Genomic DNA, 13,183 nt, shown 5'->3' with positions numbered 1-13,183 from the left:
AGGTCAATGTCACGGTCAATGTCACTTGCAGGGTTTGAATAAATTATTTTTGCACGTGATGCGCGCGCTTTTCTTCTGCGTAGTTATGAGAAGCTACCTCGTATTTTTTCATGTATATTATTAATAGATAATCACATGATTTTCTCGTGCAATTTGGAATAAATAAGTACTTGTAAATTTTTTCAAAGACCACAAATTGCACTCGCCCTACGGGCTCATGCAGTTTTGTTAGTCTTTGAAAAAATTTACTCGTACTTATTTATTCCAAATTGCACTCGAAATCATGTGATTACCTATACTAACAAACTATTTTTAGGCCGCATACCTTGATGACACATTTTCTGACACAAATTCATTTCGAAACCGATTTTTTGCAGGATTTCGGAACAAAATCTGAGAAAAAAGTAATTTCCTTTATTTTAAACAAATATGTTTATTCATATAAAAAAAAAAAACTCGTGAACTGGCTGTTGTGGGCTCGGCAGGAAAACAGTGAATTTCAGGGTTCGTACCCTTTTTTGGACTAAAAATTCAAGGACTTTTCAAGGACTTTTCAAGGACATATTTTTTATTTTTCAAGGACTCCACCAACTGCAAAATAAAAGAATGTTCACCTTATCATAGTAGCGATTGTGCCGAGCTTAAGTCGAGCTAAAAGTCTATGCCTTTTTTAGTTCATTCACAACATTCGCAATTTTGCACTCAAGGTCTTTGCGAGCTATCTCCTTTTCTTTTGCAGTTCTCCTCAAACTATTTGACTTTGTAATCCACACAAGTTTCCCAGTGTCCTCTGCTTTCTGTGCAAACTCGTCTGCCGATTTAACAAGATTGTCAACATCACTGTCTAAACGCCTTCTTTTCTTTTTAAGTTCGTCAAGTTCATCGACTAGCTCCTTTCGCTTCAGTTCTACACCCTCAGAGGTTTTCTTCCTCTTTTGTTCATCAAGATATGATAAATACTCCTGCCTAGCTCCTGCAGCTGACAAAAGAAGTGGTTTGTTGATTGAAACAGCAAGGACACCTCCCACAGATTGTACATGGTCTTGTACCAGCCTTTGAGCAATGAAGGAGCGCTCTTGGAGGTTCTCGACTTCCAGTTGCTTATTGACTGAGAATCCTCTTTCGACACTGGCCTGGCCATGTGATAATATCAGTAGCTCTGAGACTACTTTCCACAATGATTGGTAGGATCGCTTCTGTCCCATGTGAAGATACAGAAAGGAATCAAGTCTATCATTGTTAGGATCATAGTCTTTGAACTCCGACGGAGAAGAAGAGGGGACTTCCATAATGAATTGTCTAAATAGTTCCAAAAGGGAATCACATTCACCTTCCGGGACTTTCTTGGCATTTTCAAGGGTAGTCAAAACTCTCTTGAATTTTGTGATGGAAACATCATGGTCACTCATCATGTTTCTTGGATCTAAGCAATTTATATTCCTTACAAGGGAATACTGAATTGGTGCTTTGGCAATCAGTTTGCAAACTACTTTCATAAGGAACTCCTTGCATTCCATCTGAAACTGAAGCACTCTTTTCTCTGAAACTGTGGACTTTGCAATCGACTCCTTGATCTTCTTGTCAGCTGTAAACCCCAGGTCAATCTTGGAATGAGAGGCATGAATGCTGGAGTCAGCAGGGTCAAGTTTTGTAAGCTTCAATGGGGTTTTGGCTTCACTGATAACAGTGGTCTTAATAAATCTTCTCATTAATCCCCCAAGCATGCTGTACAGGTCTGTAGCCAGGAAAGGAAGCATAGGCTTGTCGGTTTGATAGAGTGTCAAAAACGGTGTCACTTGCTTGGCTACTGATAGGAAGAAAGCGACTTTTGCAGTCGTAAAGGGATCTGCAACAAACTCTTGTACAGTTTCAAAGGATTTATTCTGTGGCTGTGGAACTTTTCCTGCCCTTGCACTCTGAACATACTTGACAACACTGTCCCACATACTCTGTGTACGTTCTGCAACCAAGACATTCTCCAACCACCTATGTTTGCAGAACTTCAAAGCAAACAGTGAGTTTCCTGTTACTTTGGTGTAGTCCTCTCTCCTTGCCGGACTGTCCTGAAAAAGCCAGTGAAGGCTAGAGAACAACCTGTCTAACTGCCATCCTGATGCCACAGCACCATCCTTGAATGCTCCATGAAGAATGTGTAAACCACAGCTGCCAATGTTCAGCATGTGACTATTATGCTCCCTTTTTGCCTCATCAGTCAGCATACTGTAAAATTTCCAATTAACGTTGGGTCCATCCATTGACAACTAGTATGAGAGAAAACATTCCTTGTAATATTGAAAGGGAAACAGATTATTTAATTTAGTACTTGCATTACGTCCCAGAGTTCGTGTCATTGTCCACCTAGACACGAAGTGAACTAGTCATGGATGCATTGGAATTGTGAAGATTTGCAATGAAAGAGTGTTGATTTATTTAGACCTTAAAGGGCAGAAAACCAAGTAAGGTGTTTCATTTCTATTTAATACAATTTTATCGCTTTTTGGAACATTGGCTAGATTGTGAACGCACAATTTATATTACATGCAATAAATTAGATTAAGTAATCTTGCATCTTTCGCCCTTCTACAGCAAAATAATAACAGACATTGAAAGATTTTCATGTTAAAAAAAATTTAACGCAACTTCTTGTAATTATCGTTCGCCGGCGAACGATGAAATTAAATGCCAGTCATGAAAACAATATAATTGATTCCAATTTGATCACACCTTTTTAATAATGGCAAGACATAGGTCTTTCAAAAGAGTGGCAATATGACAAAGAATAATTGAAATTAGGTAATTGTGTGAAGACTAAGTTTGTGCTATTGCCTATTTCGAAATGTCGATAATTGAGGGTAAGAAATAATACAACTTCAAAGAAGCATATCTTGCAAACAATTTCATGGATTACCCAAACATAACGAGAGTTGCATCCTACCTGATAAACTTTTTTGAGAGGAATTCCTTCTATGCCTGAACGAAAATGAGAAAGCATGTCCTCTGCTGTTCCATGCCCCATAAACACTGAGGTATAATAGCGACTTTCAACTTCGTGTTTGTCATGATTCCATGAACGAATGTGAATATCCATTTGCTTTGACTGGCACACGCTATTCAGGCTCTCGTCAAACATAAGTACATAAGCTTCTTCTTTTTTCACAACGTCCTTCAAAAGTTGTTTGAAGTGTGGAGCGAGCCCAAAACAGATCAAGTATGCACATTTCTTTTCTCCGCATGTAAACTGACTCGCGATCCGACTGTCAGGAAACATCGCTTGAAACAATTTGCTCGTACCTTCGCATGATTTATAGGAGTAATGAGACATTATCACCTTCAATGCCCACAAAATTTCTGCTTTCAAAGTCTCATCACGAGTGACAATTCTTTCCATCACCGATGAACCAGATGAACTCGTAGTACTAGACTTTGTGGGGTTGAGCGTGTTGTGTTCGCCACTTTCAGACGAAGCGGATTTTGAAACTTCTTTGGCATCGTCACTTGTAGTTGCTGGTTGTTGAGAAGAAACGCCAAAAAAATCTGGAACGCTTGCTAATGACCTTTTCTGGGATGTCAGTGTTTGATGTTTTTTTCCTTTCAAGTGACTTGTGAGCGCTGACTCTCCCATGCTCGAAATGTCAACATCCTTCATACACACGATGCATCGTGCCTTGTGCTTGTCACCCTTGACTTCTCGAAGCCAATCTTTATACAGTGATTTCTGAAGCCACAAGTTGCTGAAAACACACTTGCCCATTGTTTTAAATCTCTCACTCGTGAAACAAAACGCAAACAATCAACACTAACCCAGACAAGGAAAGCACTCAAAGCACATGGCTTTTCTCAGAAAGAGGGAATAGTACAAAACATTTGATTGGCCCTTGACATTCGAGACATTCAACCAATCAGAGTGATTAATAGAACCAAGAACAGGACAAATGGATATGGGCGATTGATCGACATGCGGAGTGGCGTTACGATCGTTTGTTATTTGTATCTTACTATTATGTGTTGCTACGTTTGTGCCAGTTGCATATATTTTCAGATAAGGCACTCTAGAATCTAAGTTGGATTAAATTAGCTACAAATTTCAAGGACTTTCCAGCACTGACTACAATTATCAAGGACTTTCAAGGCCTTGAATTTTTATTTTGAGATTCAAGGACTTTCAAGGACTTTCAAGGCGCGTGCGAACCCTGGAATTTGAAATGCGATCTAGTTTTCTATGAAGGCTTTCTATATGTGACTTTTACAATGTTTGCACAGCCATCGTAGGTTCTGCAATAATCTATTAAATTCCCGGTACAATATAAAGCACTACGTAAACCTTTATTAAAATAGCATCGTTTACATTTCACGATTCTGAGACAATGGTTTTGGAATCGATACAGAGAGCATACTAATAAAGTAAAGTATCGTGAAATATGGTAAACATCTTTCTCGTTGTACTCACATACCAATACACAAGCTGAATTATCTGATGTGGAACCAGCCTGAGCTTTGCCCGACAGAAATGTATCGCTAACATATAACATCACGCATCACGCTGAGCAGAAAGGTATCGTCATCATAAACTGTACTTAACTCGAACTTTTCTTCGCTGATGGCAGTATATGTCGGATTTTTCCGTTGTTTCTGACGTTCCAGGCGTAGTCGTACTTCTTTAACAGTTCGTTCTCCAACTCTTGAGCATTATCCGTTCCTCGCGATGTCTTAACACGAACCCATAACTCGTAACCTTTACGTAAAGCTTCATTCATGAGATCTTTTTTATGCGATCCATCCGTGCAATATTCTATAATTCTTCGCCTTAGTGCTCCTGGTTTACCCCGGCATGTGCTCCCAACATAAACAATATAATTGGGTTGACGGGCTGACTTTCCTTTAGCTCGCCACTCATAAATTCCACATTGTCTGGCAGGAATAGCAGATCTTATGTTTGTGCACATAAAACCAACTTGGCTGTCTCCACGTGGTTCAGTGCGCCTGGCTTTTCGAGGGACTATGGCTTTTACCCAATGTTTCCAACCTTTTGCTTCCAATCCCTTAAGACGGCTCGTTTCTCTCTTACGCCGAACTTTAGCCATTTAACTTAACGGATTTTGAAGATTGTGAACAATTTGTGGCGCGCTCTGAATTTCAGTTTCAAGTTTCCAACCGTTGTGTCCGGGTTTTTACCTTGTGTTACACATAATCTTGGTACCCAGTTACAAGTCATTATTTCTATCATGTGACATCAATTTGTGTTGAGGCTATAAAAACAAGCCAATCGAAATTAGTCCCGTGAACACTTCCGCTTTTCTAAGAAACAGGAAAAAGATAACCAGAAAAATATCGAGTCTACCTTAAAGTTTGCTTTCCTCTTAATCTCTGAAGAAAGGAATTAATATGAGACGATCTCTTGTTTAGCATTCCCATAAATAGCTGGCGAGAAACCCCTACTTTAAGATCACGTTTATATCCCAATCGATATCGTTTTCATCATACGAATATCAGCAAACGAGACTAAGACATCGAGCAAAGTTTATGATCGCTTCAAGGTTTACCACAGGCGGCTCAGGCTCTGTCACAGGCTCTTTCATAGTAGATTATTGTAGAGTTTGTATAGTGGTTTAGTTGGACTTGCTTTTGAGCTCCGTAAATATAAAGTTGTGTGAAATAATCAAAGAAATAAAGTCTTACCTTCATAACGAGCAGTCTGTGCTATTCTTGTCGCGATTTGAGGCCGTTTTGCTGTGTTTCAGCTTAAAGTCTTAGCACTACCAAATAAAAGGGAAGGTAGGAAAGCTCTGTCTCACACACGCTCGAAAAACAAACTTAAATAATTCCCCTTGAATCGAAGCTTGGTAGCACGAAAGCCAAATAGTTTCCCTTCGAGTTCACCAAAACAAATCCCATAAAAGTTGGGTTGTCGAGCAACCAGCCCAGCGAAAATCTCAAATTGACCGCCGTTTCAACGCCATTAGAATGCGCGTCCGTCAAATCCTGTGCAGTCAAAAGTTTGTTACGAAGCGGTCGGCCTGGACACTGGCAAAACTGACTAATCATTTATATCGTGGGGCTACCCGTTGGGCCTAATTTTGCTAGTGTTCAGGCCGACCGCGTCGTAACGAACTTTTGACAGCACAGGATTTGACGGACGTGCATTCTAATGGCGTTGAAATGGCGGTCAATTTGAGATTTTCGCTGGGCTGGTTCCTCGACGACCCAGTTTGTTTTGGTGAACTTGAAGGGAGACTATTTGGCTTTCGTGCTACTAAGTTTCGATTCAAGGGGAAGTATTTAAGTGTGTTTTTCGAGCGATTTTGGCGAGCGTGCGTGAGACAGAGCTTTCCTACCTTCCCTTTTATTTGGTAGCGTTGTGACGTTGAGCTGAAACACAGCAAAACGGCCTCAAATCGTGACAAGAACAGCACAGACTACTCTTTATGAAGGTAAGACTTTATATCTTTGCTTATTTCACACAACTTTATATTTACGGAGCTCAAAAGCAAGTCCAACTAAACCACTATACAAACTCTATAATAATCCACTGTGAAGGAGCCTGTGACAGAGCCTATGACAGAGCCTGGGCCGCCTGTGGATTTACTGGCTAGATATTGCCGCGAAGTCGACATGACTTCCGGTTTTCTAAGAAATATTCTTTTTCTAGTATAATCGTCTTTGTCGAGGCAGGAACAACACATAAATCAACAACACAATGATACCAAAAAGCCGCAGCATTTGTTGACTAAATAGATGCCATACAACTTGTAGATGAAGTCTGAATGCTTTTACTCAAATGTAACAAATGCTGGATCATCAAACAGTTTTAATAAAGGTTTGGATAAAGGCTCAGACTCATTAGGGGGTTACATTTAATACTAATTTACTCAACCTATTACAACAGTGCAATGATTCTCACAACGATTTCTCCTTCAAAAAAAAGTCAATGATCTTACGGAGAGTGTTAAGGACTTGCATCGACGATCAATTAACGTAGATTTACCTCTGCTCAGTCAGTAAATGGCACGAAAAGTAGTTTAAACTAATATAAATGTATGTTTTCAAATGGTAATAGTTTGCTTGTTTGTTTACTGCTATGGCGTGTGTAAATCTGGGTCCGGTTGTTCAAGGAGCGAATAACGCTATCCAACGGATAAATCGCTATCCAGCAGATGAGTGTTACTAAAACGTACTGCGCTATCCACTAGATAGAGATCTATCTAGTGGATAGTGTTATCCACGCTTCGAACAACCGGGGCCTGGTCTTTCCTCCACCAAAGTACTTGAGTCAAATGAAACACGTTAACTAGACCCTATGGGACTTAGAGCAGCCTTTTCTCGTTGAATTTCTTCGGTTTCTGTTGAGCAATTAGCGTACAAATGTCCAAATTGAACGGAATGGGGAAGACTTACTGAAAGCGTATTTTTAGGCCCAATTATATGGGCCTAAACTTAAGCCGACCGTTTCCACTGATTGTGAACTCGTCTCAGGTAGGCGAGACAACCGGGAGGCGCCTTGTCTCACCTCGGAAGGTAGGGTAACCGTGGCATATGGGAAAACTTTTTCTCACCCGAGAGAGACGTCTCGAACAGAAAATGCGTGCGCACGCTATAACCAGAGTCCTCGCGTTTTACACCTATTCTTTTCCTGTTGTCCGCCACTTTGTTGAATAGGTAGCCTGGCCTGGCCGAACGAGGGTTAGTAGATGTCAAATCTCATACAAACGCTCCGTAAAGTTGTCTTGGGGAAAGGGTTGTCTCGGTTATACCCGAGACTATGTAAATGGACCTCAGTAGAACTCAAAACCTCGCTCGCCGTTTTATAAAATTACAACAAACAAATTGAGAGAATTCAGATAATAAATGAATGAAAGTTCCTTCGACTGAGTCAAGTGTGAATAAATAACTCAAGACTTAACTTTCTGATTTACTTTTGGTGAAAGATTAATATTATCAACAAACTGTTTTTGGGCGACGCGCCGTAATGTCACAATTGCTGCCACAAATTCATTTCCAAACCAATTTTTTTGCAAGATTGAGAGAAAAATTTGAGAAAAAAGTAATTTCCTATATTTTAAACAGAGGTATTCATATAAAACTCGTGAACTGGCCGTTGTAGCCTCGGTAAGAACACAGTGAATTTGACACGCGATCTAGTTTTCTATGAAGGCTTTCTATATGCAACATTTACAATGTTTACACAGCCTTCGTAGGCTCTGCAATTTTCTATTAAATGTCCGGTGCAATACAAAGCACCGCATAAACCTCTATCAGCACAGCATCGTTTACATAGTACGATTATGTGACAACGTTTTGGAACCAATACAGAGAGCACGCCAATATAGTAAAGTATGGAAAATATACAAGCTGACTTATCTAATGTGGAACCAGCCTGAGCCATGCCTAACAATAAGTGAACATTTTTTAGTCAAGAGAAAACAATCCATCACTAACATATAAAATCACGCATCATGGTCAGCAGAAAAGGCATCATCATCATACATCATGCGTAACTCAAACTATTCTTTGTTCATGGCAGAATACGTCGGATGTCTCCGTTGTTTCTGACGTTCCAAGCATAGTCGTACTCCTCTAACAGTTTCTCCATGTCTTCAGCACTCTCCCATCCATTGGAGGTCTTAACACGAACCCATAACTCATAAACATTTCCTAATGCTTCATTCATGAGAGATCTTCTTTATGCTATCCATCCGTCCAGTATTCGATAATTCTCTGCCTTAGTGCTCCTGGTTGACGCCTCCACGAGCTTCCAACATAAAAGATATAATTGGGTTGACGGGCTAATGTTCCTTCGGCTCGCCATTCATAAATTCCACCAGTTTCTGGCCTCATCAGGGAAAGCAGATCTTATGTTTGTGCACATAAACCCCTACTTTTAGATCAGAAGGTTTACACTCCAATCGATATCGTTGTCATCATACGAATATCAGCAAACGAGACTAAACGTCGAGCAAAGTTTACAATCGCTTCAAAGGTTACTGTCTAGATATTGCCGCGAAGTCGAAATTATTTCCGGTTTTCTAAAATATAATAAATGCTGAATCATCAAATAGTTTTAATGAAGGTTTGGATAAAGGCTCAGATCTATTAGGGGGTTACATTTAATCTTCAACCATATTATAGCGGCTGAATTTATGAAGTATCTTTCGTGAATGACATACTGTCGCATAAATAGGAACAGGTTGCATCTTGTTATCGCAGCTATGAATGGTAGCATTTTACTTGAAATTGTTGTTCTGGATTAGTATATGTTACGGATTTTTACGAACTTGGCAAAAATGTTAAGAGCGAATGTTACCAATGGTCAAACATTTGGTGGCAACAGCTGAAAAATCAATTTCGCCCATATTTCAAAGTGAAGTAGGTCTTAAAGGGAAATAAACCACTGCATGGTTCGTTTGGCTGATATCGATTTATTTTTGAGAAAATCGATAACAACTGAATTCCGCCAAAATGTGGCATTTTAGGCTCCAAGTTTCAGACGCATCTTGGAGCGTCGCGTCACAAAATAAAAAAAACCAGGATTGATAACAAGTACCAGATCTTGAAAAACAACATCAAAACATACGTTGATTGCAATTTGAGCAATTCTTGACCATTTCTTTACACAATCTATTTGAATTTATCCGACCTACTTCCAACTCGATTAAAAATAGGTCAAAAGTAGCCCGTGATTTAACTATGTGCTATACAAAATAATTAAACAACAAACATATGAAATACATATATATGAACTGCGGTTATGAAACGTATGAAATTTCAGGTCTGATTTTCACTGTTGCTAATTTCAGGTCTGATTTTCACTATTGCTTAAATAGTGCTTTACTGCGAAGGATCGTGCACATATACGTTTCATAACCGCAGTTCATATATATGTATTTCATATGTTTGTTGTTTGATTTATCATCTACGGGTTTATGTCGAATTAATTTGATGGCCTGCTCCCAGTTGGCTTGTTAGCTCAACTGGTAGAGCGCTGCACTAGTATCGCAGAGGTCAGTGGTTCGAATCCCGTACAGGCCTGAATTTTTTTCAGGTCTGATTTTCACTATTGCTTAAATAGTGCTTTACTGCGAAGGATCGTGCACATATACGTTTCATAACCGCAGTTCATATATATGTATTTCATATGTTTGTTGTTTGATTTATCATCTACGGGTTTATGTCGAATTAATTTGATGGCCTGCTCCCAGTTGGCTTGTTAGCTCAACTGGTAGAGCGCTGCACTAGTATCGCAGAGGTCAGTGGTTCGAATCCCGTACAGGCCTGAATTTTTTTCAGGTCTGATTTTCACTATTGCTTAAATAGTGCTTTACTGCGAAGGATCGTGCACATATACGTTTCATAACCGCAGTTCATATATATGTATTTCATATGTTTGTTGTTTGATTTATCATCTACGGGTTTATGTCGAATTAATTTGATGGCCTGCTCCCAGTTGGCTTGTTAGCTCAATTGGTAGAGCGCTGCACTAGTATCGCAGAGGTCAGTGGTTCGAATCCCGTACAGGCCTGAATTTTTTTCAGGTCTGATTTTCACTATTGCTTAAATAGTGCTTTACTGCGAAGGATCGTGCACATATACAAAATAATTAACCGGAAATCTGGGCTTCCTTACAAATTACAGTATTACAGTATTTGACAAATACACACTAAAAAGCTCTAGAAACAACTTCCTCTATTTTAAGAAATCCACAGCTTCGGATGGTAAGCCATTGAATTTGTAATCAGTTCTGTTATTGGGGATTGATTAGTTTGTGATTATCGATCGTGAACAAGAGTAATTACTATCAACCGTAACAGGATCCGCAAACGCGTAAAATACCTTTTTTTGTTTCAAAATTCGTTGCCTCGTTGGCAAAAATGTCCCAAATTTTCTTACAAGAGTTGATTCAAATTGTTAAATTATTTCGTGGATGAGTTACATGTAAGAGATGTGCACAGAACCGCCCCGAAAACGACAGGTGTCAACGAGACAGGCGTCAGATAAATTGAAATTTTTTTATTTAAAATCTTAGTGGCCAAAACTAAAATATTAAGCTTTAACCTCAAAAATTATTTAACTGGCCAAGGAAGAGCTCGCGGTGCAAATAATTAGCTTGATCGCATGCCCCAAAGCAAAGTATATTTCAATAAATCAATAGACCTTTTTTTACTTTTATTGCAAATCTTAGTTGGCGAACGAAAACGAGAACAAACTATACAATCTGAATATTCTATATAATTTCAATAAAAAGTTGATTAGATTTGATTAACGAGCAAGGCTTAAAGGAAATTTATTTGATTAAGCTACATCAAACGTTTCCATGGCAGCTTTGTTATCTATTGATGTTTTGAAAACGTGGGCTGATAAGTCATTCTTAGAAATTGGTTAAACAGGTTCATTATCGTTCAAAGTATCAGATTTCCGTATTTATAAATTTGCACGTTACCTTAGCGGTTCATCGAAGGCAAGTTAATGAATGAAAAACCAATGAGCCGATCTAAGAGACGTAGTTGACTTGCAGAAGGCTTCTGGCTCGACGTGGCAAAGTTATCTTAGGTGAGTTTAACAAACGCTTCAAACGTAACCAGTGGAGAAGGCGACGCAACGAATAATCCTCTTCAGGTTAGTTATGTCATTGGTATCATCAATTACATTATTTCTTGTCCCTTTACAGTTCTACTCAACGTGTTGGTAATAATGGCTGCGAAGAGAAGATCAAAACTCCGAACCAAAAGCAACATCTTGCTTGCCTGTTTAGCAGTGACGTACGCAATGACTGGTTAATATTGGCCAACCACCGCATATCGTGTGGAGAGTGTTCTAAGTATTTGATCTTAGAAGCAGTGAAGTGGTTAAAAATGTCCATTCCATTTCTATAGCAGCGTTGTTAATGGCTTCATCCCTTCATTTGATGTTGATTACTTTCTAAAGGCTCATAGAGATGAAATTTACGATGCACTACTCAAACATTGCAACTGATATAAACATGAAGATAGCAGTTTTGTTGATTTGGCTGACTACCTTCATGTGCGAGTTTTTATACGTGTTGAAAATGTACTCAGTAGTTCTCTCAATAGGTGGGTTTGTCACTATTTCATGTATCGTGTTCATTGCCTTCGCATATGTGATTTTGTATCGTGAAACCCGTCGTCATCTAAAGAAGATAAAAGCACAACAACTATCCCAAGAAGAATGGGAGAGATTTAACAAAGAGAACAAAGCGCTTAAGACAACTGTTTTTGTAGTTGGTGTTGTTGTTGTCTGCCTTCTCCCTCTTGGTGTCTGTCTGGTCGTTTTAATCTCAGGCCTTTCTACTATTTGCCCCATCAACGAGGTATTTATGCAAACATTTTCCATGTCAAACTCACTTGTTAATCCACTGATTTACTGCTGGAGACAAAAAGAAATAAGGAAGTTTGTATTTGGAAAAAGAAACCAGGTCGTGCATCCAGCCATGCAGTGAAAGAGGGAAATAAGGCGGAGGTGGAAAACCTTCAGTTGATGATTACTTGTGTACACTTTGCTGAGGCACGCCCTTCCATTCAATAAATGAAATTTCTCAGTAAATTGGTCTTACGGGTTAATTGCTTTGGTTCAAAAACGTTTGTTTTACTTGGTTTTTAACCACATTCAAGGAAAAATCTAGTTTCTATTTTGCTTCCAAAGGGTAATCGTGGCAAGAATGATCAAAGCTCTATCGAAGATAATACCTTCTAACCATACAGGTTATGATTAGGGCATAAGCGACGTGGCAGTTTAAGTAGAAGAAGAACAAACTGTATCATGTATATGTTTACTCAACATTTGATAGCGCTGACAGGTATTCTATTTTAATCTTAACATACATAGATGCTTTCGCTTCGGGCCAAACGCTACTAGTCAGATGGATAGAAAACTTTAATGAAGAAGCAATACTTATAAATTGACTGATGGCATCTCGCGTCTTATTTTGAAAACAAAAAGGAGTCAGACAAGCAAATCCGTCATCGCCACGTTTATTTATTATTGCAGCTGAAATTTTAGAAGTCGCTACTCCAAGCGGACAGGACACTCACTAAGTTGGTGCAATATGCAGATGATCTCACTCTGTCTTTACCTAACATTTAATTTTCGTCTATGAAAGATGATAAAAAAATCGAAAAGGACCCTTAAAGAAGCACACAGCCCGATTACTTCAAGGAATCAGTGATATTCGAAT

General features: G+C 39.1%; 1 protein-coding gene and 1 long non-coding RNA gene across 3 annotated transcripts; one reads left to right on the top strand and one right to left on the bottom strand.

Annotated features, from left to right (window-relative positions):
- Positions 1 to 394: 394 nt before the first annotated feature.
- Positions 395 to 6,060, bottom strand: LOC111343804 (uncharacterized). 2 transcript variants are annotated; one of them, XM_088739971.1, is made up of 3 exons: positions 5,677 to 6,060; positions 2,936 to 5,295; positions 395 to 2,261 (listed from the first exon to the last, which is right to left on the bottom strand). In XM_088739971.1, the coding sequence occupies exons 2-3, from the start codon at positions 3,749 to 3,751 to the stop codon at positions 660 to 662; spliced, it is 2,418 nt and encodes an 805-aa protein (XP_088596097.1). In that variant the 5' UTR covers positions 3,752 to 5,295; positions 5,677 to 6,060; the 3' UTR covers positions 395 to 659. The 2 variants fall into 2 exon arrangements, with proteins under 2 accessions (XP_088596097.1, XP_088596096.1); XM_088739970.1 differs by having other exon boundaries at positions 2,936 to 5,246; positions 5,677 to 6,059.
- A 66-nt stretch (positions 6,061 to 6,126) lies between these two features.
- Positions 6,127 to 12,552, top strand: LOC148718889 (uncharacterized). The gene is made up of 2 exons (XR_015994331.1): positions 6,127 to 6,428; positions 11,660 to 12,552. It is a non-coding gene; the product is annotated as an uncharacterized LOC148718889 (long non-coding RNA).
- The last annotated feature ends 631 nt before the right edge of the window (positions 12,553 to 13,183 follow it).

Source organism: Stylophora pistillata, chromosome 12, assembly GCF_964205215.1.
Source record: "Stylophora pistillata chromosome 12, jaStyPist1.2, whole genome shotgun sequence".
NCBI lineage: Eukaryota > Metazoa > Cnidaria > Anthozoa > Scleractinia > Pocilloporidae > Stylophora > Stylophora pistillata.
Note: the sequence above shows the minus strand (reverse complement) of the source record. Positions and strands in the feature narration are given on the sequence as shown.